Source organism: Rhinopithecus bieti, unplaced genomic scaffold (assembly GCF_001698545.2).
Source record: "Rhinopithecus bieti isolate Rb0 unplaced genomic scaffold, ASM169854v2 scaffold_49371, whole genome shotgun sequence".
Taxonomy (NCBI): domain Eukaryota; kingdom Metazoa; phylum Chordata; class Mammalia; order Primates; family Cercopithecidae; genus Rhinopithecus; species Rhinopithecus bieti.
The window spans coordinates 2,488,198-2,514,971 of NW_016821003.1; the positions used below are offsets into that span (position 1 = coordinate 2,488,198).

Genomic DNA, 26,774 nt, shown 5'->3' on the forward strand with positions numbered 1-26,774 from the left:
AGAGGAAGGGAGGGAGGATGGAAGGAAGGAAGGAAGGAAGGAAGGAAGGAAGGAAGGAAGGAAGGAAGGAAAGAAGGAAGGAAGTGAGGGAGGGAAGGAAGGAAATCTGCCATGTGAAAGAAATTCACATGAATTACATAGATAATTATGGAGGGTGATAAGCATCACTTCCTATTGTTTAGGTATGTGCTGCACATAGTGACTTCCTTCTAAAGGGTACAGTATGAAAAAGAGGGTAGGAGTAACTTTACACAGAGAAACCTGACAAACAATATCTCAGCCACTTGATCAAGGTTAACATCAACCATGATAAATCCTATTGATAGTATGTACCCTTGTGATATGATGAAAATGGCACGTTTACCTCTGTGGTCTTCCTCCCCAAACATGTGACCCCAGGCAAATTATGAGAAAAATATCAGACAACTCTCAATTGAGGGGCATTCTACAAAAATATATGACCCATGTTCATCTGTCAAGGTCATCAAAAGCAAGGAAAATCTGAAAAAATCATTAAATAAAAGACATTAAATAAAAAACTGAAAAAACTGTTGAGTTTAATTAAAATGTTGTGTCAACATTGGTTCATTAATTGCAGCATATATATCATACTAATGAAATACATTAACAAGAATAGAATGTTGGTGTGAGGTATTTAGAAACTATCTTTATAATTTTACTTTTCCATAAATCTAAAACTATACTAAAATTTAAAAGTTGATTTAAAAAACAAAAGAGGTTCCAGGCACTGAAGCACAAAATTTCCTAATTTAAAAAAAAAAGTCATAGCTGGAAAGAGAGTTTTGCTTTTTATCTTATCTATAGATAAGACCCTAAGCTCAGGTTGATACAGCGACAGAGTAGTTATAGAAAGGAGAGCACTAGTACCTGATTTAATATGTCTCTGATTGGTTTTGGATCTTAATTCTAGTAATTCTTAATTCAGTAAACTTGACCATGCAAAGAGCATTCGTTTGCTAGGGCTGCTGATATGGTTTGGCTCTGAATCCCCACCCAAATCTCATCACGAATTGTAATCTTCATGTGTCGAGGGAGAGACCTGGTGGGAGGGGATTGGATCATGGATCATGGAGACGGTTTTCCCCATGCTGTTCTCATGATAATGAGAGTTCTCACAAGAGCTGATGGTTTGAAAAGTGTTTGGAAGTTTCCTCTTTGCAGCACTCCATTCTCTCTCACCTGTCAAGCCATGTAAGTTGTGCCTTGCTTCCCCTTTGCCTTCCACCATAATTGTAAGTTTCTTGAGGCCTCCCTGCCATGCCGAACTGTGGGTCAATTAAAACTCTTTTTTTTTTTAAATAAATTACCTAGTCTCAGGTGGTGTTCTTTATAGCAGTGTGAAAACAGACTAATACAGCTGCCATAACGAAATTCCCACAGACTGGGTGGCTTAAACACAGAAATCTATTTTCTTACAGTTCTGAAAGCTGGAAGTCCAAGGTCAAGATGCTGGCAGACTTAGCTTCTTCTGAGCCTTCTCTCTCTGGCTTGCAGATGGCTTCCCTCTTGCTTCCTTCTCATGTGCTTGTCCATCTGCGCACTTGTGCCCCTGATGTCTCTTTGTGTGCCCAGATTTCCTCTTCTTGTAAGGACACCATTCAGACAGCATTAGGGTCCACCACGTGACCTCATTTAACCTTGTTTACCTCCTTAAAAGCCCCATCTCCAAACACAATCACAGTCTGAGATACTAAGAGTTACGGATTCAACATATGAATTTGTGGGGAACACAATTCTGACCCCAACACAAACCCACTATATTTACATTTTTTTCTGTAAAAAATGTGTAATACTTGACTGATATTATAATATTTATATAACATATAATGTACAACAGTCATGCTTGACATATATAATGCCCCCTTCTAAAAATCTCCACAGTGTTTTACACCTACCCAGCCTAGAGAGGAAACTAAGTAAACTGTATCTATTGTGGCTTCATTCTCTATCAATTAAGCTAAACTGAAATTCTGTTTCTAGAACTCCCTTCTCTACATTGCCCAAGTTAGTTCTGGCATGAGACGTTGAAAGCAGAAGTGAAGAAGGCAGACAGGAAGTGAGAGCAAGACATCAGGCACTGGGCTCTTGTGTGTTTCAGCAGATCTGCAAGCTCACCATGTTGGCATGCAGCAACATCCAGGCTCACAGCTCCTCCAGCTTCTTAGGATTCGCACCTTCAGGTTCGCCAAGTCCTAGGCCAGATACATGTGACTCTCTATGACAAAGGGCACCAGTTCTCCTGCAGACTACCCAATGCATGGGAATTTGAAGTATGAGAGACAGATATAGATAGGCTCCACTTTGTCCCCCTGGGTTCTAGTTGGTCCTCTGGGATTTCAGTGTGTTCCTGGTCTTTCCCACTTCATGTCCAGCTTTTTTCCCATCACCAGAGGCAGAATCAACAGCTTTGCCCAGATTTCTCTCTCTGCTTCATGACGTATAAGGTCTAATCCCTATAACTCTTTTATTATATATGTAGACTGTTACTGGTTCTGCCTTTCTGATGGGGAGCTCCTATTCTCATCTGTGACAAGACCATGAGTAAACTACTTTCTGATCATGTAACTTACTTTTCTCATTTGTAAAATAAGAATAATAAAATTCACCTCCTAAGGTTGTTGGGAGATTGAATGAATACGTAGAATGCCTAGGATATTATTTTGCACATGTATTAAATATTAATCCCTATGTAATAATATATCAATTAGTCATTATTTTAGCCTTAAGCTGATAACATCACTTGGATTTCAGAAGGAATAATGTATAGACATTTCAAGACTTACTTCAAAAAGCATTAACATTACTTTGTGGACATCCCCCCGCTACTGCTCCATCCCCAATGTATTTCCTGAACTCAAACCACTCTTGTTACTTGCTGAGATTCATAATTGATAGACAATGATGAGATCTGTAAAGTCTGACATGGTTATAAAGAGAAGACTCCTTGAGTCATGCTCCCTGACAAAAGGAAAATGAATGAAATCATCTTCAAAAGGTAGCACAAATACGATTAGAATTACTATAAACTCTGAGCACAGACACAAGGGATGAAAACTGATTCCCTTAGGATGGGGATGTATATGAGATCATATGTTCCATGTGATCTCAGGTGAGATATAGCTATACATTCTCATCTACAGCCTCACGTTGTAACTATCTTTTGTCTTTTTGTCATGATGTCTAATAACATATCAAATGCATATATACAAATATATATACATGTGAAATTACTGGTGCGGAGAATAGAAAAGATGCCATTAAATTCATAAACCTATGATTGTTAACCAAAGAATCAGTGCATTTGGGTCTAAAAACCAAATGGCAAACTTCAAAGTCCAGTGAATCCAGAAAGTATAATTATTAAGCCCATGATACATGAACGTTAAAGTTAAAGAAATAATAACACATGGATACAAGGAGACTCTAGGAAATCCCCACTGCCCATGAGAGACAAGGTTCTGAGAAAGCGAGGCATACACCAAAAATATATTGACAAAAGTGTCCCACATTCATTTTCAGGCAAGTCTTCAGAATTTCACAAATACATGTTTCAGAGCTGCCCTGACATGTAGTTAATTCATTTCTCTGACCAGCGAATGCAGACAAAGGCTGAACTCTGTGAGGTTTACTTGCCAATCCCCTTTAATATATGATTTCCTAGAATGGTTATGTAATAACAATTTATACTATGGGTGTTCGTTCTGATTTACAGAACTCTAAGCATACATAGGGCTTGAATAAATAGGAAGATCTGCCTTTTTATCTTCTGGGATCAATAAGTATGTTGAATCCTGAAATAATGAATTCCCATCTGAGGGCAAAAAGAGGCAAGAAAGAAAACAGGATCATGGGGTTGTCCAGGTAGACGCCTATCTGGTTTCCTCAATCCTCTATCTGTAATACAAAGTTTTTCTTGAGTGTTTTGATTTTTCTTACGGTAAGTGCAGATTGACTGATTTGAAAACACTTTTCAATATTTCAAGTACCAGAACATTACTTGAATAGAAAGTGGTTGATGTGTTATTTTCTTCAGGAGGACTCAGGGAAGGCTTGGTTGAAATGCTGGCCATAGAATATATCTCTGAAAACAGAAGAGTAGGGGGCAGTTTTCAGAGAGGAAAACCAATGTATTTAGAAATAGCAAGAGCCAAGATGTGAGTGAGTAGAAAATATATTTCTGAAGAACACAAAGAGACAACGTTAGGATAATCAAATCGAGTTTAAGATAATTCCAATTAGCAAGCACAGAGATATAACAGGAAAAAATTAAAAGGGAAATAAAACTTCAGCATTAGCTACTGCTGTGAACAGGCCTGGGAGCTATTGGTTCATGGGTATATAAATAAATTGGTTATGTGTCTTTCAATACTAGTTTAAAGACACAGATCAAGATATATCATCAGTGTTGCCTCTTCACTTAGACATTGTTAGTGCTGAGCCAATTCTTTAATTTTAATCATCTGAAACACCAATTCAAATTATCAGTGCCTGTGACTAAGAAATACAGGTTTCTAAATCAAATCGAGGCAACAAATCACAATCCACCAGGAGTGACACATTGTTTACCTGTGGGGATGGGGTAAGAGGAAGAGATTGTTAAATTTAGTTTCAGTAGGTTCAAATTTCAGGCATTTTTGTAATTTGTTCAAATATATTTTATGTAATATTCTATTATATATAACAAAAATGATACCAATATTACTTCTTGTAAAATCAAATGAAGTTTTCATCACATTTTCTTGTGACTTATGTCACTCTGAGGAATTTTTATCGGGTGGTGACTGAGAATTCATCTTCTAGAAATAATTCAAAGATTTTCTGATCCATACTTGAAATTCCTAAGTCCATAGACCAATTGTAAAAGAAGAGTCCGCTGAAAACACCCAGCTTATGTTGATAATGGGACCCCAGACAGGGTGAATCTGAGACCGCTGAGACAGCCCTATGGCAAATAGTTCTATAATTTTAACTGTTTTCAAAATGACTGAAAGTGATGTTTCTGTAAGATTATAATAAACTTCCCTACGCTATTCTACATTTGTTGGTATAGCTTTATACATATATTTTATACATATAATATATAAGGTTGAGGTTTGGACCAAGTATTTTTAAACTGAAGAGATCAGGGATGTGAAATTATCAACGTAAGGTCCCAAAAACAGTTGGCAGCCCATACAGGGCAATAAAATTGATTAATTGTATTTTTCTGTTATAAATTAATTCCTTAATAAAACACAATATTATAATTTAGGGAGTACAAATGAGCAAAATTTAAAATCCAATGAAGGAGCTCCCCCATCACAAAAGTTACTCAAATAAACCTTGTTTATATTGTCATCATTGTTTGCAAAACTTGTTCTCAGCCATGATGTAGAAATAACTCAATGCGGCCAGGCGCGGTGGCTCACACCTGTAATCCCAGCACTTTGGGAGGCCGAGGCGGGTGGATCACGAGGTCAGGAGATCGAGACCATCCTGGCTAACATGGTGAAACCCCGTCTCTACTTAAAATACAAAAAAAAATTAGCCGGGCCTGGCGGTGGGCGCCTGTAGTCCCAGCTGCTTGGGAGGCTGAGGCAGGAGAATGGTAGGCAGAGCTTGCAGTGAGCCAAGATTGCGCCGCTGCACTCCAGCCTGGGCGACAGAGTGAGAAAAAAAAAAAAAAAAAGAAAAGAAAAGAAATAACTCAATGCTTCTTGGAAGACTAGTGCATTTTAGGTACCCCTAATAATTAACTGTAACCAATTTCCCCTTTTGGATAATCTGGTAATTTCTAAACCATAGACCATCTAGGGAGACCTCCAAATAGCCCAAAAATTTACATATTAGAAGCCACTGCTTCACTTTCATTATAAAGTTAAAAAAAAAAAAGATTCGCTGATTACATCAACTGCCTACATATCTCTAACAGAAGTTTAGCTTCTTCAAGCAGAAGAGAAGCTACAGACTCCTTATCCCATTGTAGAGTTTTGGAACCACAGCTGCCTTAGTCATTCGTATCAGGTAGAACAGCTAGATTTCTTTTGGAAGTGTTTATTTCAATCCTCATGATTTCCCACCCATGTTTTCCTAAAGAATTTCAATTTTGTTCATCACTCTGAATGAAACAAGAAAAAATATAATCAAATCCATCAAGATATGCTTTTCCCCTTTCCCACTTTGCATCTTTCCTTTAAAAATAGAGATGTGTTGCCAAATTCTTTTCAAATCTAGCTGAGAGGGAGAAAGAAGGACACAACCTATAAATTATAAAAAAGAAATGTGTTAGGTTGAAGACAGTTTGTCAGTATGTACATCCTTTGATCTTTTAAGGCTATGTGACACAAATTGTTTCTTTAATAATAAAAAATATGAAAATGAGCCTCTTTAATTATTACTTCAGAAATATTCTTTATTTTGGAGGATAAAATATGTACTGGGCAATGACAAGAATAACAAGCTAATTCATGTAAGCTGTAGTCATCATAATTTACAATTCACTTTTTAGAAACTGCAAATTTTACTATTTAGCTGCATGCTAAATTAACATGTGGCCTTTCATAAAACCAAAAATGTGTTCTCATTAGATATGTGTCTCCAGAGCTTTTGTGGAGTAAAACTCTGTAATGCCTGCAGGATACTTTTGAAAAAATAGTTTCTGGGGTCATAAAAATGAATATGAATTTCCAAAAGGGCATACAATATGTCTAAATCTCCAAAAGAGTATATTATATGAATTTATCAAATTATGATATACGGTTATACTTTAGAGACTAAAATAGCAAAAGCAGTTTCACTTTCTTTAATTTGGTGTTTATCAAATACATTTGTACTTTTTTGGCACTAAACCAGTTTTGAATACAGATCAGAAAATGTTGCCACTGATCTATTATGATATAAGAAACAGGTGAAATATACAGACAAACAAAAATACAGAGTATTACAGTTTCCTGTCTCCATTCTTAACTTCTGCCTTCTGCCTGCACACCTTCCGCTATAAGGTGTGGCTGACTGGGCAAGTTGGGATACCACATAAGGACAGGAGGTAGAGGAAGAGTGGGACAGTAGATAAATACTTGTGTCGGGGAGTAAGGGGATGGGTGAGGTAGCAAATGGAGATAAGTTACTGCAAGGATAAGCGGTGAACTAACTTACAACTATATTAAAAACAAAGAGATATATTCCTCACTGTTAAAGAAAGGGGAAAAAATGAAAATGAAGCCTGAGGTGTCATTTTAGAATGCAGTTATAGAGCTGAACTTGTAGTTTTCAATAGAGAGATATATAGCATGTTAGTTTCCTTGGGCTGCCATGACAAATTACCAAAAATGGAGCTCCTTACAACAGGAGTTTATTCTCTCGGAAGTCTGGAGTCCAAAATCAAGATGTCAGATCCAACACCAGTTCCCCCCTTAAGGATCCTTCTAGGCCCTTTCCAGCTACTTGTGGCTTCTGGTTCTTCTTGGCTGTGGTGGCAAAACTCCAATCTCTGCCTCTGTCCTCAAACAACCTTCTTCCCTGTGTGAGTCTGTATCTTTCCATGGCCTTTTTAGATGGACACCGATCATTGGACTTAGGGCCCAGTCAAATCCAGTATGACCTCAATTTAACTAATGGTATCTACAAAAATGCTGTTTCTAAATAAGGTCATACTCTAAGGTTCTGAATGGACATGAAGTTTTGGGGAACGCTATCCAACCCAGTACAGGTAGATGTGTGTGTGTGTGTCATAATGCTCTTATAAACAAAATTATCTAGAGATATAATCAAAGATCAGTAGAGCATACTGGTTAAGCCCATGGGAGGTAGAACCAGATGTCTGGTTTTAAATTGCAGTTCAACCACTTAATATCTGACTTTATATTATGTAGTATTTTCCCTAATTTTCTGATTAAAAATAATGAAGAATAGAAAAACTAATATCGGTACTAACATAATAGTATTGTTGTGTATATTAGAAGCATTTAACACAGCTTCTGGCATATAGTGTGTGTGTGTGTGTGTGCGTGTGTGTGCATGTGTGTGCGTGTGTGTGTGTTTGTACATTCTCCCAAACATTCCTTAGTTCAGCCCTGTCCACTGAGAAGGCTTCGGAACACTGACATCCTAATAACAATGAACACAACTAATGCCCATACTTTCATATGTAAATACAATTCTCCTTTAAATGGAACCAGATTTTTTTTGTGTGTAAATGGCTCATTCTAGGGCTGGGCCAGAAAAAGTACAAAATGAGCCTCAAACAGTGTGTTGGGCCAAAAGGTGAGAATGTACCCAAAGAATGATGGAGGCATGTCAGTAGGACACAAAACTCAGCCCCAAGGCCACATCATGGCCAAGTGTCAGATAATCTGAGCATCAGGATAAATGACTCAACCTGTTATAACTCATTAAATAAAATGGAAATCTAAAAGTCAAAGCTAATGTAAATAAATATGCAAGCAAAGTAATGTGAAGAGAAAATTTTACTTGCAGAAGAATGCTAACCAATGACTGTAGATAGAATGATGGAATTAAGAAAATCACCACTCGGCAGCTCCCATAGTAATCATTAATTCAGCCAAGAAACTTCAATGGATGTTAAAATTTTGGGTTAATAGTTTCATGAGGAATAAGATACTTACATAGTCTCTAAGTACCTCCTCATAAAGTGTTAAATGCAAAGAGAAAAAAAAACTATGATGGAGAGGCAGGGCAAACACTTCCTTCATAAAGTGATCAAAATTATTGTCACCAATTATGGAATAAATCAAAATCATGTACCACCGGATTCAAATTAGTAAGCCATTATCTGTGATAGTCTTGTCAAAAATGCATATTCTGTATCTAATCCTAAGGAAACATCAGACAAATCTTAAAAAATTCTATAAAATAATTGTCCCATGGTGAGGTGTGAAAGTCATATGTGAAGAAGACTGCAGAGTCCTTCCAGATTGAAGGAGTCCTGTGTTAGTCTGGTTCTAGATATGATACTTTTACTAAAATGCACGTTATTGGGACAGCTGGGGTTTCATTGGATGAGGTCTGTGTATTTGATATCAATGGTGTGTCAAGATTAATTTCCTAATTTTGACGATTGTATTTTGTTGGCTTAGAAGAACATTCATACAGGAAGATTACTTAGGTGATGGGTCAAAATGTCAACAATTTACTCTCAAATGGTTCAGAAACAATACAATTGGACAACGTTTGCATCTTTCCTCTAAGATTAAATTCATTCTAAATCAAAGATAACAAAACAGCACAAGAGAAATAGGATGTGTTTTCTATGAGCATTCCTCCAGAAGAGGAAAACATAGCCATAGTTTACACAAGGAGAGAGACTGAAATTATTTAATAATTTTCACATGAAATTAAGGAGTCGTTGTTCAAGGAGAATTGCCCATCATATACTGACTTCTATAACCTCCTCAGTGAAACCGCCTTGGAAAAGACTGAGATTTGCCTTTTTCAGCTATAAATTTACTTAGTCATTTCTTGACCTTCTTCTGATATTTCAATTAATATTTTTTGGTAATGCATGCATTCCTCTTTTGCATTTGCTACCAAGAAACCCAGAGTCCATTCAACTTACTCTTGTTAGTCTTTATCTTTAATATATTTAGCAGTAATTATCACGTAGCTCTTCATTAATTTTATTGTTATTTTAATTTCTATGTGATGTATAATTCTGACATTTTTAAAGTCCTCGTATTCCTGTATTGAAAAGTATATAATACCTCTCTCAAACTTCCTATCCAATTCTCCTCTCAGTACTTCAATTTAATTTGCAAAGTAGGCTGACCTCAAGAGTTCTTCCACCTTGGAAAAACATTAACTACTATAAATATTCTGCAGAATCATAATGCTCTTATAAACAGAATTATCTAGAGATATAATCAAAGATCAGTAGAGCATACTGGTTAAGCCCATGGGAGGTAGAACCAGATGTCTGGTTTTAAATTGCAGTTCAACCACTTAATATCTGACTTTATATTATGTAGTATTTTCCCTAATTTTCTGATTAAAAATAATGAAGAATAGAAAAACTAATATTGATACTAACGTAATAGTATTGTTGTGCATATTAGAAGCATTTAACACAGCTTCTGGCATATAGTAACTTCTCAATACTTATTGGTCATCATTACAGGAGCCCTGGACCTCAGAGAAAACTAAGAATACCCCAAATGTCATGTTTTATATATCTGTGCACACAATGCAATAATGTCTACCAACTTAAACACTCTCTCTTTCTCATCCCTTTATTTCAACCTTCACTAATATGCTTTTGAGTAAAATAGGATTCATTCCAACATATGCATTTTGAAATATAAAGTTAGGTCTTGTCAAGCAATTCTTCCTTAACCAATGTATTCATATTACACAGGCAATTTATTGAATCATACTGGTAGAAGTAAGTCACAAACGAATGGTTGTGAAGAAACTAAAGGCCAAGTAGGTAGCACGTTAAATATAATTATTGAATTCCTCCAAACATACTTTTGGGCAGGGATTATTGTATACATTATAGAGACAGAGAAAGTCAGGCTTAGATGGGTTATGCCATTTACACAAGAAGTCAGATTTGGAGCCAAATAACCTGCAAATCTAAGTCAAAGTCAAATAAAAACTTCGTTTGACTCAAACTCAGGTTTAGAGAAAAATCAGGATTAAAATACACTTGACCCCAATACCCAAAAACAATCAAAATATATATTTAAAATGTCTAGAACTTACTAAAGGTAGAGACATTTGCATTGAAAAACTAACTTCAGCAACGCTAGTTTGGGATCCACAGTTAAAATCAGACAAGCTCATATACCTCTATTTATGCAGTATTGCTACAAAAGTGAATTCTCATCAAGTCATGAAATTCACAGTAGAATAAAAAAGAACTGTGTCTCCAGCTTCCAAATAAGATATTTCTAAAATAATTTGGCTGCCATTTGGGCAAATATATATGTGTGTTTTGTCTTGACAGCCTGTCAACTGGAAGACAGTTCTTGAACATCACATTCATTTCAATTTAATATTGGTAAATTTCTCAATTAGAATTGTATTCTTCACTTTCCGCACAATGAAATCCCTCAGCATTTGCTGGCATTCCTCGGGGCATACAGGTGCACGTGCTGGCATTTCTGGCACAGCAAAGGAAGAAAAATGAAAGGAGGAAGGAGGGGAGGGAAGAGATAGGCTAAGGAAGAACAGTGGTAAGGGGGAGAAAAAAGAGATAGTAGCTGACCTTCTTTCAGATATTCACCTTCATGAGAAATGAAGGGAATACTTCACACTTCACAATAAAACAGTGCAGCCGCCTCTGCTTCCTTTAGCCAGAGAGGTTGTAATCACACAGACACTAGACATCCAATGAATCAAATCGATATATAAAGAAAGGTCCAAAGGTAAGGTGGGAAACAGGTTAATAAAAACAATTTTAAAGCCATAAACAACAACCAATTGTGGAACACTTATTTACTTTTTGGCATACCTTTACATTGTACTTTGTCATGCAAGTCCCACACAATGAAAGCAACATAAAAATTATTATCCTTGCTTTGTAGCTAAGGAAAATGGCAATAATTTAAGCTCCCTAAACTTCATAGTCAACCTGATAATAAGGGACAGAACCAGGATTCAAACTCACACTGGAAACTTCAACACATTCCCTGTGGTTTTTGGAAGACATATCACAGGCTAAAAATATATATACATATATATATATATATATATAAAATCCTTACATATGTATCATATATATGATATATGTATCATATATCTTTATATCTCTTTATATATGATACATGTATCATATATCTTTATATATGATATATGTATCACATATCTTTATATGTTATATATGTATCATGTATCTTTATATATTATATATATGTATCATATACAACATACATAACTATGAATTCTATATACAATACACATATGTTAGTGTGGATTATTTCAATGTCTATTAGCAAAAACATTTTAGATGGAGAAATACATACATGTATGTATGTATTTACAAGTCCACATAGGCACTTCATTATGTAGCTAATTTTATATACATATTTATGTATTTATTTATTTTTTTGAGACGGAGTCTCACACTGTCACCCAGGCTGGAGTGCAGTGGCACAATCTCCGCTCACTGCAACCTCCGCCTGCTAGGTTCAAGGGAATCCCCTGTCTCAGCCTCCTGAGTAGCTAGGATTACAGGCACACGCCACCACACCGAGGTAATTTTTGTATTTTTAGTAGGGACAGGGTTTCACCATGCTGGCTGCTAGTAATATATTTTAAATCCTTTTCTTATCTGAAAATGGACTTGATATTTGCAGATGTTTCTGCAGTTTTCTTTCTCAACATATTAATCAGACACATGACTTACATACACAGAAAAGAGAGCCTCTGACACACTTACAATCAATAGATACAGGCTTGGCATGAAGATGTAGAAATCATAATGAGGCAAAAATAACAGCTTCTCTATTCGACGTTTATTAACAATTAAGATAAAGTGTGCTGTATGTTTTGTGGGCAGCAATCATTCATTAAAACCATCTTACTCTAATCTACATGAAAGGATGAATTAGAAAGCCATCCAGCCTAAATGAAATGACCAAACAACATGAAAAAAAGAGAAAAATATATATAGTGTTTCTCAGTTCCTGTTTGTAAGTCAGAAGCCAAATGAAGTGAAAAGATGGAGGTGTTTTTGCTTGTTTACGTGTTTTTTATGGGTGTGTGTGGGTGGTGATGGTAGAAAGATAACTTTCTGAGCGAAAAACACAGAAGTTTTCCTAGGAGAAGTGTCATTCCAGCCAGCCATGAAGAAACAATTTTGGGCCGGGCGCAGTGGTTCACAACTGTAATCCCAGCACTTTGGGAAGCTGAAGGGGGCAGATCACGAGGTCAGGAGTTCAAGACCAGCCTGACCAAAATGGTGAAACCATGTCTCTACTTAAAATATAAAAATTAGCCAGGCATGGTGACATGTTCCTGTAATCCCAGCTACTCAGGAGGCTGAGGCAGGAGAATTGTGTGAACCAGGGAGGCGGAGTTTGCAGTGAGCAGAGATCATGCCATTGCACTCCAGCCTGGGAAACAGAATGAGACTCCATCTCAAAAAAAAAAAATTAATAAATAAGTAATTTTGATAAGAAGGAAAAAAAATAGAGCTCCTTTCACAAGAGGTAGATAAAGTGGAGTCTTGGCAGAAGAAATATATGGGTAACAAATGAAGACCTGAAATCACTTGTGATTTGCTGCCAACCAAAGTCAGCAATACGATATGACCAAAGTCATATTGTAGGTAGGTAAGAAAAGAATCAAATGAAGCCAGACCATGGAAAGTCCCCCTGGGTAAGTAGCTGAACACCAATAAAATGTAAGGGATATTTTTTCCTCTGGGATAAATACATATATCAGCTAAGAAAGAACATGGCTGGAATCGAGCACACTATTTGGAAAATTCCTGAGATCATCAATAATCCAGTGAGGGTCATTAAGATATGATTTTGGACAGTGGTCGAAAGAAAGGAATGGGATGATGCATCAAGATTACACAGCAGTCAGTAGTGGCTGGAATTAGGGATTAAATGGACAGGCTACTGGTGAGGCTTAATGAGTAAAAACAGATTTAACAGTATCACTTGCATGTTTTACATGGGATTTTAGAGTGCACTGGACTCATTGATAAAGTCAAAGAAGTCAGAAAACAGACCAAAAAAAAAAATTTCATGAAAGGAATTAAGTTTGATTTTTTTTTTCTACCCAAAAGTGACTGCAATGTCATTCTGGGATATTCTGTTCAGTCATTTTTTCTATGTATTTTTTAAAATTATACTTTAAGTTCTGGGATACATGTGCAGAATGTGCAGATTTGTTACATAGGTATACATGTGCCATGGTGGTTTGCTGCACCCATCAATCAATCATGTACATTAGGTATTTATTCCAGTGCTATCCCTCCCCTAGATCCCCACACCCTGACAGGCCCCGGTGTGTGATATTCCCTTCCCTGTGTCCATGTGTTCTCATTGTTCAACTCCCACTTATCAGTGAGAACATACGATGTTTGGGTTTCTGCTCCTGTGTTAGTTTGCTGAGGATGATGGTGTCCAGCTTTATCCATGTACATAGTTTGATTTTTAATGTGAAATTTGAGTTGCCTTTGAAATATCCAGATGATAATGTTCATAAAGCAATTGACAATGTGGATTAACAGCTTAAGCAGACCAATGGGGCAAGGCATATGATTTTTACAGCCAGCCACATTAAACAAACGGCTGAAGATACAGGGGTGACTGTGAAAGACAATGGAGGGAAGGAGAGAGAAAAGGAGATGACAAGGGGATAAAGAGAAGAAGAAACAGGAGGAGGAGAAGATGAAGGAGGAGAACTAATGGAGAAGGGTGAGAAAGAGGAAGAGGGATAGCAAAAGGTAGTCTGGGGAAGAAAAAAGAACTCTGAGGAACAACATAACCTTAAAGAGTACACGACAAAATAAGAGAAAGTCATTCAAACATAAAACACATCAAGTCAAGGAGAGCAACTAGGATATTCTCTTTCTCAGAAATGCATGAGAATAACTTACTTGCAAATTAAGTCATTTATTCTACAAAAGATTTTTTCTTTATTTGAAATTTAAATTCCAACTAATTTCCATCAGGAATGTTATAAAGACACACACACACACGCGCGCACACACACACACACACACGAGTATGTCACTAGATTGCTAAATTAAAATATCAGGACCACATTTGGGAGGTAAGGACATTCTGTACTATACCTGATAATGGTCACCCAATTTAGCCTCGGAAACCATAATCAATACTTGGCCTTTATTTGAGTCTAAAGTGAAGATGTTATTGAAGACACTATATGTCTGTATACTTCCTCTGGTGTTCATATCTTTATTTACTTGCAATTTTCTTGAGCAATTTGATTTTATAAAACTTGTGGACAGGGTTCTTGATCAGATTTCCTTTTTTATTTTTTCTTGCAGTTCCTTTAATCTTAAATTTGGGGGCTTTAAATAATGAATATACATGTCTGTATTCACCACATTCTGACTTCCAATTTATCTCTACCTGTGTTTATTTGTTTCATCTTGTTCACCTGCTTCAAACCTATGTGACTTTACTACATAGCATGCATCCTTATAGGCTGTCTTAAATGCAATTTGAAACAAACTTGTATATGCATTACACATTTTTTTAAAAAGGCTTTTGTAATCTTACACTTTGAACTTTAGATTCTCCCTACTACTTTTGTCATACAAGGTAGAGCTCTAAAATCCTTCCTTTTATTATAGAATGTCTAGGTTGAGGGGTTTCTTATCATCAAGGCCAGGTTTATGGATAGATAAGCAGATCCAAAGAGAAAGAAATAAGAATAAAATCATGTTTGAAATACAGATTGCTCTGTAATATGTAATGGCTTCTTCAATGGCTCAGAAAAATTGAGAGTGGGTCAATGGTACTAGCAGTCACTCCTAAAAAATGTTGTTAAGACGGACACAAATACAGAGGCCCTTGGTAATCCTGACTGCCTAATCCACCCTAGACACAAACCACCAGAGCAACCTAGTATCTGGCTGACTACAGGCCTAGATGACTTTCTATTTCTCTGTGTGCTGCATCTGCATGTGAATATACACAAACAAATAATTAAACATCAAGCAAATATCAACAGGATTAGCTTGGCATGTTAGAACAAATCTTGATAAATCCGCCTCAGTAACAATACTCAAACTACAAGTCTACGAGAGGAATACAAATTCAGCCTATTGAAGTATTGTCATGTAAGGAAAGATATTTTAATAAACTTGCTCTTCCGTCAGTTCCTATTACTAAGGGACTAAAGCTACTGAGCTGTGGAACTTAGGCCAAAAAGGGGAATTTGGAAATGCAAATTAGAGATAAGGCGGTAATAAATGTCTTTTATTCAGCAATACATGATCCTTGATGCCAGGAGCTATTTTAAAGATGACTTTTAATAGGTCTGTGAAATCGGAAGCATACATACCCAAAATGGACATTTCTGGTACAGTAGCATGATAGGGTCCATTAAGAAACTCTGGTGCGTTGTCATTGATGTCTTGAACTTTGATAATAAATTCAGATGGAGGCTCCAGAGGTTTGCTTGTCTCCCAATCCACTGCTTGAGCTGTTAGGGTATACTCAGCCTTTTCCTCCCGGTCAAGTCTTTTTATAGCATGGATATCTCCAGTTACATCATTTATTTGAAAGATGGTCCCAGCTCCATCACCTGATAGGATATACTTGATTTTTTTGCTCCCAGGATCCAGGTCTGTGTGTAGCTAAAATGAAAAATGGCATTAGTTAGTGATGGAGCAACCTGAAAAGTTATTTTTTTAACTACCTCCATTTTGAATATTAAGTTGGTTCTTTTTACACAACATCATCAATTTCTGCTAATAGTAGCTGTACAAAGTGTATGCAGCTGTGCGGATATCAATTAAGAATAAGATATAATGAAATTCATCTAAATAAGATAGAGCAGTCCTTAAAAAGTACTCTGGCCTGTTTAGTACAAAACAACATGCTTTTAGAATGATAAAAGGTCAAGGAGAAAATACAAAATAATGTTTTATTTTCAATCTATTACATTTATTTAAATTATTATGATTAGTTACCTTTTTTGAGTCAATATCTGTATGCCCAGTACTAGGTGAATCACTTCTCATATAATCATTTCCTTTTTATTTAAAAAACTGGGTTAAGAATGTTTCATATGAAACATGAGAAAACTGATGCTGAACAAGGCACATATTTACCTCTCCAAGGTTGACATTCGACAGACTCAAGTGAGGTAGATCCAGAATTCAATTCAGATCTGCCTGTGATATTTATACAAACAAAAGTAATTCTAATATATTGACTGATATTAAGATATTGCATTTTTGAAAGCCTTTTTTCCTTTAGTTTGGACAATTCTCCTAGTTCAGGAAAGTCATTCCCATTTTACAGAGAAGAACACTGAGGCCAGAATATAGGAGTACCTTTTCCAGAAATGGAACACCCCAGAAAATGACTACTTTTCTTCATGAACCCAAATCCATTTTTGGTCATAGCAATGAATATTTACTGAATTTGTGTGTCAAGCAAATACTCTGCCTAAAACACTGTGGTAGGTACCAGGGAAAACAAAATCCCTGGTTTTAAGGTTCTGACAATTTTCTCTCAAGCAGGAGACAGGAGTATTCTGATATTATACATGGTGTTTCTCCTGTTTAAAAAAAAAAACTAACATAAAATAAAACAATAATATATATATTTGGGGATTTGAATTTTTAAAAGACAAGTCCATTGCAATGTACTACTTCAATGTACGTACTTTCAATTTAATTCAATTACTTAATTGCCAATATAGTTCCAGCTGAGATTTCAAATATTTGTTCCAAAAAAAAAAACTGTCTTGTGGAAAGAAGAAACTCCTAGAAATTCAAAGACGCTGTGTTCCTTGGGATTCCCTTTATTCAGAACAGCCCTCTTTCACTTTCTTCGACAAATTGTAAATTGCTATTAAACCCTTTCAATAAGCTGAAAAGAAAGCGCTTATAAAAAAGACATAAAATAGCAACAAAGGAACGCATCTAGATCTCCTACTTTACCTTTGCATATTTTTTAAAGTTAAAGCATACGATTACATTAAATATTTATTGATTCTCAAAATGTATCCCTTTCATTTATTGTATAAAATGTATTAGCATGAACAAATATTGAAATGCCACTTTATCTTAATGAATGTGGGATTATAATTCATTAATGTGATATTAATCCTAATTTATGATCATTTTAATTTATGTGCATTTTAATATTTCCATTAGCATTTTTATTAAAAAATTTGAATAACATATACTTCATGGAAGTTTCCATTCACATACAAAGAGTTCTTGAGACACAGAAGGGATCACGATCACTATGTATCATTTTTGTCCACAAAATTTTGTTAATTAACAAATAAACTATTGCATTTCGTGTCATTATCATTTATGTTAAAACTTATTTGTGCCATATTTTCTTCTAATTACCAATAGCCTCTGATTATTAAATGGTATTACAATTTTATGTTTTAATGCTCCCTTGTGTTTAAAAATAACTAAGGGAAGTAACTAACGATAAAAAAGAAGCATAGGTTTTTTGGGTTTGGTTTGTTGTTGTTGTTGTTGTTGTTATTGTTGTTTCTGAGACAGAGTCTCACTCTGTCGCCCAGGCTGGAGTGTAGTGGTGCGATCTCAGCTCACTGCAAGCTCCGCCTCCCGGGTTCACGCCATTCTCCTGACTCAGCCTCCTGAGTAGCTGGGACTACAGGCACCCGCTAAGGCGCCCGGCTAATTTTTTGTATTTTTAGTAGAGACGGGTTTCACTGTGGTCTCGATCTCCTGACCTTGTGATCCACTCACCTCGGCCTCCCAAAGTGCTGGGATTATAGGCGTGAGCCACCATGCTCAGCGAAGCATGGGTTTTTGAAAGAACTAAACACAAAGCTAAGATTCCGGTTTCTCTAACTATATGAACTATATAGTTAGAGAAATGAGTGAAGAAATTCACTCATTTATTTGTGTTTCAGTTACTTTGCCTAGAAGACAGGGATAAAGCATCTATGTGCAGAATTGATTTTAGAAACTGAGACCATCTAGCTATCTGAAAATTATTAAAACAGAGAAGAGGCACTATTAAGTGTCCATTTTTCCTTCATATCACATTCAGTTATATACAACTATCTGAAAACATTGTGATAATCCCAGTTCCAATGTAAGTGAAAGCAAATTCTCAAGACTCCCTTCAAGAATAGCTTTTAAACATACAGCACTTAAAAAAAAATGAGATATATACTTCCTCTTGCTTTCAGAAATTTTACTTTCAGCTTATCTAAGTAAAATCCAGATCCTGGGGCCAATGATAATCTTAGAACAGAATATTGCATATATGAATGTTCGTTTATTTCATCCTATTATTTGTATCACACACACTGACACACACAGACATGTATACACTCATGACTCAAGTCATGTACCTGCACATGACTTGTTCAGGTGACCAACTTGATAATACAAGAAAAGACTATAGGTGTGCAAAACCAGCAATTTACAGAGAGCAAAGTCACCCGAGGCTGCAGGTCTGGCCCTCTGAAGTATTCAGGATACATGGTTACAAGCTGTAGCTTTTTCTGTCAGTCTTCACATAAGTGTGTCATATCCTGTTCACTTAATGCAACAACACTGCCCCGTCAATGTACCCCACCTAAGAACTCCCTCTCTGAGATTATGAGCCAAGTGCACTGAATGTTCACGTACTATGCATCATTTAGAACAGGAATGCCCAACTTCTGGGCCGTAAACTAATTCTGGTCCAGGCCTCAGGGCAGGAGGTGAGCAGCAGGTGAGCTAGTATTACTGCTTAAAAAATACTCTGGACTGTTTGGTATAAACCAAAATGCTTTTTTTNTGATTTTAAAAGGTCAAGGAGAAAAAAAATAAGTGTTATTTTCAACTTACTGATACACTTATTTAAAGTTATTATGATTAGCTACCCTTTATGGGTCACTACGTGTGTGATAAGGACTATGTGAATCACTTCTCACATAATCATTTCCTTTTTAGAAACATAAAATGAGCTAAGAATGTTTCACGTGAAACATACAAAACACAGAGCGGATACATGGTTACAAGCTGCTGTTTTTTCTGCTGCTCTTCACATAAGTGTGTTATACTTTGTTCACATAACAACAACACTGCCCTGTGAACACATCCACCCAGAACCCTTTGTCAGACCAGCAGAGGCATTAGATTCTCATAGGAGCAGGAACCCTATTGTGAACTACACATGCATGGGATCTAGGTTGCATGCTCCTTATGAGAATCTAATGCCTGATGATCTGAGGTAGATTCGTTTCATCTGGAAAGCAAACTCCCACCTTCTCCAGTCCGTAGAAAAATTGTTGTCCACAAAACTGGTCCTTGGTGCCAAAACGGCTGGGGAAGGGTGATCTAGAGGAACGAGTGCCATCTCTTCCAAGGACTGCTTCTGCTAATCAGAGCAGGATCAGAATCACATGCAATCCTGCCTGGGCAGGTAGGACTCACTCAGCTGGCTGTGGTACAATAAGATCTCATTCATTCATTCAATAAACCCCATGCTCTTCTCCGTCTTAGGGATGGAGGTAGAGTAATAAAAAACACAGACAAAGTCTCTGCTCTCAAAATACCATAATTTTGTGGGAGACAGAAACAAATAGAAAATTTATGGGAAATAGAGCTTTTAATATATTAATATTATTAATAATTAACTACATAGTAATATATTGTTAATATTTGTAATTAATACATACAATTATGGTTATTAATGTATTGACTACTTATTACCTGATAAACATTTCATATTTATGATGCTATTTTCACAGCAAACTAGAAACCTTTTCTTCATTTTACCAATGAGATGATTGAGATTCAGAGATTTTCACGGAACTTTTCCAGAGAGTTTATAATCTACAAGTAGCAAACTTAATGGCTCAAGTTTTCGAGTTCATTTCTGGATTCAAGTGCATACTCTAAGAGCTATGCTAAGAAAGGAACTGGGGGCTGTGAGAGCATACAGAAATTTTACATAACTCAGAAAATAGGGTACAGAAGAACAGAAAGTCTACTCCAAAGAAGTAATGATTAAAACTTCAGAGGCAGGAGAATTGTTGAACCTAGGAGGTGGAGGTTGCAGTGAGCCAAGATCGTGCCACTCCACTCCAGCCTGAGCGACAGAGCAAGACTCTGTCTTGAAAAAAAGAAAAAAGAAAGAAAGAAAGAAAAAACTTCAGATCTCAACATTGGAGAAAATGTGTGCCAAGCACAGGGAATCCAGAGATGAGAGAGAGCATAGTATGGGAGAGAAACTACTAGAGCAACGAATTGAGAAAAAAAAAGGTAATAAGAAATAAGAGAGCAAGACAGGGGCCACATTATACAGAGTTGTGAAACCAAGATACAGGGTTTGAATTTAACTAAACGTGACAAGAGAACACAAATAAATGGTTTCAAAAAGTTGTGACATGATAATAGTTTTGTTGTAGTATATTGCAGTGGTTGGTGTCTGCTTACAAGCAAACATTATAGAAGCAAAGAGAAAGGGGAGGTTCGAAAAAGAAAACACAGACAGCAATTCTCAAAGCTGCCTTAATTCTGATTCTCAAGGCCAGCCTAGCATCCAGGATCTGGCATGTTTACAACCAGATGAATCCCCAAACCCTCTGGCCACCCACTGTAGCCTGGTTGGAGGAGCAGAGAGTATCAAGTAAGCCTTCAATTTCAGGAATCCTAACAGGACTGCTACATAATTGAGCTGAATTGTGTGTATCAACACCATTACACCCTCATCATCTTCCATATATTTGCATAACACCTTCCAATTAAAAGACAAGATTTCACTATAAAAGTTTCATGGGAAGAATCATTTGCATTTCATTCTCCTTTGTATTTCCTCTGCCTAGTAAGGTGTCTGGCCTATTGTTGGAAGCTCAGTAAATATTTGTGGAGTAAAGTGAAAATAAAGGAATGGAAAGAAAGGATATTTTCCATTTATTTTCAAAACAATGATTTTAAAAAGAAGACAAACGAATTTAGAAAAACAAGTCCTAGGGCCCTAAAATCTTATGTAAGATAAATGCAGAGCCCTTGAATTTCCTCAAGTATGTATTCAAATTTGGCATCCAACACAGGAATTGAGACATTTTAAAGGGGCTGACGGAAGAAAAGATGGGTAGGTGATAGACAGATGGGTAATGGATGAATAATGGATGATAGATGCCAATTATCTTGTACACAGACATCACTGCTTTCGAAATCAAAGAACCCTGGTCTTCAATATCATTCATATCCTTCTCAAGGTTGCACATACTGATTGTGAAAAAAAATGCAAATTACTTTTTCATCCTCTCACACAGGATTCTTCACAAACCTAAAGTAATCCTAGGACAACGGCACCAAGAGTAGATAAATTCTCCTTTGTGAGTAGCTATCTTAATACCACATTATGACTCAGTTACCAGAGAAGATCAAACCGGGCCACTCTGCCTACCTCTTCCTCTAGAATAAGATGAGGATGAGGATTGGGATTGAGTAAATTACAAGGGAAATTGTTCCACATCTGAAAATCAGGTAGCTCTGACATCAAAACTCATTTTGAAGTTTCACTCTATCAAGAAGGACATCATGGGAAAGTTTCTCCAAGTGCCTAAGGGCCAGTCATGGTGGTTCGTGCTTGTAATCCAAGCACTTAGAGAGGCTGAGGCGGACAGATTGCTCGAGCCCAGGAGTTCAAGGCCAGCCTGAGCAACAAAGTGAGACCCTGTATCTACAAAAAAATAGAAAAAATTAGCCGGGCATGGTGGTGCACGTCTGTAGTCCCAGCTACCCAGGAGGTCAAGGTGGGAAGATGACATGAGCCTGGGTGTCGAGGCCGCAGTGGGCCATGATTGTACCACTGCACTCCAACCTAGGTGACAGAGTGAGACCCTGTTGCAGAAACAAACCAAAAAAAAAGTAAAGAAAGAAATAAAAAGAAATATATAAGTTACTGGGGAGAAAACCTACATCTTTTAGAACCCAAAGAGTTAACAGGGGCCGGGCACAGTGGCTTACACCTGTAATCCCAGGACTTTGGGAGGCCAAGGCGGGCAGATCACGAGGTCAGGAGATCGAGACCATCCTGGCTAAAACGGTGAATCCCCGTCTCTACTAAAATACAAAAAATTAGCTGGGCGAGATGGCGGGCCCCTGTAGTCCCAGCTTCTTGGGAGGCTGAGGCAGGAGAATGGCCTGAACCCAGGAGGCGGAGCCTGCAGTGAGCAGAGATCATGCCACTGCACTCTAGCCTGGGCGACAGAGTGAGACTCCAACTCAGAAAAAAAAAAAAAAGGTTGACAGGGATCACTGCAATATGAATCTCTGTCATATACTGATCCCAATTTTCCATGAATCTGCTCACCCTTAGAGAGGACAGCAAGCTTAGCATTCTTGAATCAAATTACATCTTAGCATTATTTTCTCCAAATCTAGCAAAGTACCTGTCAGGGATACAGAGAGAAACTGGGTTGCTGGCTATCAATCTATCAGTGACTGAATTACAATCCTTAACTCAGATCCATTCAATATCAAAGATGGGACCAGGGACTTTGACATGATATGAGTTTTGGGCCTAAGTCTCCAAAATAGTGAGCATATAGGACTTCAATCTAGAGCAGACAAATGTTTAGGCTACTAGGACAGTGAAAGGGTAGGAAGGAGAAAGAAAAGGAGAAGCCAAAGACTTCTTTGCATGTTTCTGAACTACAACCAAAAGGATCAGGAGTAAGCCTTGAAATTGACTCATGTGGCCGGGCGCGGTGACTCACGCCTGTAATCCAGCACTCGGGGAGGCTGAGGCGGGCGGATCATGAGGTCAGGAGATCGAGACCACCCTGACTAACACGGTGAAACCCCGTCTCTACTAAAAATACAAAAAAAACTAGTTGGGCATAGTGGCGGGCGCCTGCAGTCCCAGGTACTCAGGAGGCTGAGGCAGCAGAATGGCGTGAACCCGGGGGCGGAGCTTGCAGTGAGCCAAGATCGCCACACTGCACTCCAGCCTGGGCGACAGAGAGAGACTCCATCTCAAAAAAAAAAAAAAAAAAAAAATAAAAAAAAAAAAAGAAAAGAAAAGGAAAAGAAAAGGAAAAGAAAAGAAAAGAAATTGACTCATGTTAACTTCCATTCAGCCTTCTTGCATACTACAGAACATCTCACAATGAATGTTACCAAAGGTGAAATGGACCGACCATTCAAGAAACAGTGAGGCGCCATCATTGTTTTCAGGGAGAACTGAACACCCGCTTGTGATTGATGCTTTGGAGCTGAATAAAGCATCATGTGATGGTGGTAGATGGAATGGGAGGAGGGAGGCTTCAGGCTGCACCACATAATTTGGAAAATGCCTTTATATGCTGAAATGTTTTACTGCTACAGTCAATCTAAATAAGCCAAATATAGTTCTTTCATTCAGTCCTTCCATTCTTAACAAGTTGCAGAAACAAATTACATCATAAAATTAAAGCTAGGCAATAAGCATACGAACATCCCAAAATTTTAGTTAAAATTAAGTTTGGAATATGCAACCCTCATGATCACATAGTCTAAGGAAACAATATTTCTGTGAAATAAAAACACTTCTCAAGGTAATTCTCATATTATACCAAAATACTCTTAAATTCGTCTTACAAAGTGAAAGGCTAAAGGAAAAATAATCCTTGATCAAATGAAAAGAACACAGTATCCTACACTGGAAATAACCTCTGCTCTACAAAAAAAAGAAAGAAAAATACTTAATATTTTATGACAGGCAAATGTGTAGCATTTGATATCTCAGACATGCTTTCCTTGCATTCTGTGTCAGCTGCTGATGTGGGTATTGAACAGCTTGACCCGGCCATGGGGACCAGTGCCCAGAGAAATAGAAAATTGAAAACAAGCCCAAGTGAACTGCTGTTTTTGGCTGTGAACACCTGGAAAAAAGTCAAAGAATGGAATGCACTGTTTGTGCTACTCTTTTAAATGGTAAGTTCCACAAGGGCAAGCCCTCTATGTACATTATTCATCACTATACCAAACAACCAGCATGGTACTTGGCACATATTAAGTGTTCATTAAAGACTAACTTTTTGTCTCCATAAGATATCTCTCAATGCCTTACACTTTGTCAGTGATTTTACACGGATGAATGACTTAGGTGACAGAATTGGATGTAATCCATTGCGTCAGATTCCAGAACTTACACACTTTAGCATAATTTTACAAAGACCCCCAGGAAAGCATGCATAGTTAGTCTGAAGACCTCCTGATTCTCTAGAGGAGGAGTAGATAGAATAGAGAAGCCACTCTACTTTGCTCCTGAATGGCAATAGAAATATAATATATACATTTATTTAGAAGCCATGTGTATGAAACCACATGGTCTAGGCACCTTCTGTAAACCAATCTGTCCTGTAAAATTTTGAAATAGAATAAACCTAGAAATAGAAAGGCAGTATACCCAAAAACTCAACTAATAGAAGTGCAAAGAGAGAATATTTGACAAGGAGAGGCTGGCAAGCTTTTTCCCAGGAGAATTCCCAAGCCAATGTTCATGGCCTTGGCAAATTTTCTACAATCTTCGGTCTGGACTACAGTTTTACAGGTTTGGAAACATGTGTCAGCCCTATAGCAAATTCGTTGCTTGTAGCTAGACTCCAATAAAGTTCACGAACCTCATTTTTTTTATAAAAAATAGAATTTCTAAGATTCTGAAATACTTGTTATTATGATGAGCAAATTCTTTTTATATAAGAACCCACACACAAATGAAACATTTTTGACAGGATTCAGAGAAAGAGGAGTTAGGTGGATTAATTCTGTAATTATGCCAGAAATTAAAATAACTTAAATATGACCATTTAATTTTTTTAAAAGGTCTTAAAAATACACCAAGAATGCTCAAATTCTATATTCTTTCTCTTTTCCTTTGCATTCTGTGTTGGAAACGCCGATATTTAACCAAGCCGCCACCAAAAAAGGCGACAGAAATCATTTCTTTGGATACATATTTGCTTATGTATGCTGATAATAGTCTGATTAAAATATTAAATCTTACGAGTTTGGAAATCAGTGTTTCTCTAAGACAAACAAAGATTTAAAAGTGTTCAGATTATGGGATCTAGAATAAGAGTCTGATAAGAAATAGAGGTAGATTGGAACAAAGATACTGAGAAATTTATTTAACTTCTCCAAGACTAATTTCCTTATTTGCAAGGTATTTTAATAACAGTACCCGTCCTTTAGAGTTCTTGTCATTATTAACATTAGATAATAGATAATGCTGTTAAAGGCACGATATGTCCCAGAAACTATGATATTCAAATAAAAAGGCATATAGGATGGACTTTTATGGGGATTAAATTTAGGAAATACAATGATGAGTCTGCGCAACCTGGAATTACTTTCCAAGAAAAGTATACCTATCAGCATATTCTGGGTTAGAATTCAATATACAACATTGATTTACAGTAAAAATAAGAATGCAACTTCTTGAATTAAATTATCTGGACAAAAATCTGAGCTTAACGTCTTACATTGGGCAAGTTACTTAATAAATACATATTTGGTACATACCCATAAAATAAGCAATAATATAAAATAAATCTGGAAGGTTTTATTTCTTGTTTACTTAATAATTATAAGCCAAGATATGGGAAGAGGGTGGTCGATGTGCATTGGGTCAGTGAGTGCCACTTGAGTGGGCAGGAGTGCCAGTGAATAGTAATAGTGAGTCAACTACTGAAAAGAGATTTAGGTGAATAACTCCAAGAGTGGATGGATGGATGGATGGATGGATGGATGGATGGATGGATGGATGGAGAGATGGATGAATAAATTGATTGATAAGAGAACTAAGAGGAAGAATATGGCTGGATGAGTGATTTTATTGGAGAATGCATGGTTGAAGGGCATGGTAATAAAGCGATGAGTAAATAAATGAGATTCTCAGCCATCCTTCCATTTATGTTTCAATGCACATTAAATGTTTTAAATAAATTGATGAATAAACCAATAGATGCACTGATGAGTGGGTAGGCTGCAAGAACCACAGTGTTATCGCAAAAGACAGATTTGGGAAAAAACTAACAAGTTATTCTGTCCCAGGGCATTACTCCTCATTTTGCACTAAAGCAGGCATAGGCATTGCAAGTTAAACTTTAATTACAAGAGA

General features: G+C 36.9%; 1 protein-coding gene across 2 annotated transcripts in view; it reads right to left on the bottom strand.

The window, feature by feature from the left end:
* CDH8 (cadherin 8) overlaps positions 1 to 26,774 on the bottom strand; it is a 395,507-nt gene that overhangs the window by 245,198 nt on the left and 123,535 nt on the right. For both annotated transcript variants that reach the window (XM_017860108.1, XM_017860107.1), the window contains exon 3: positions 16,009 to 16,303. In XM_017860108.1, coding sequence (XP_017715597.1) covers positions 16,009 to 16,303 — 295 coding nt within the window. The remainder of the gene's footprint in view (positions 1 to 16,008; positions 16,304 to 26,774) is intronic.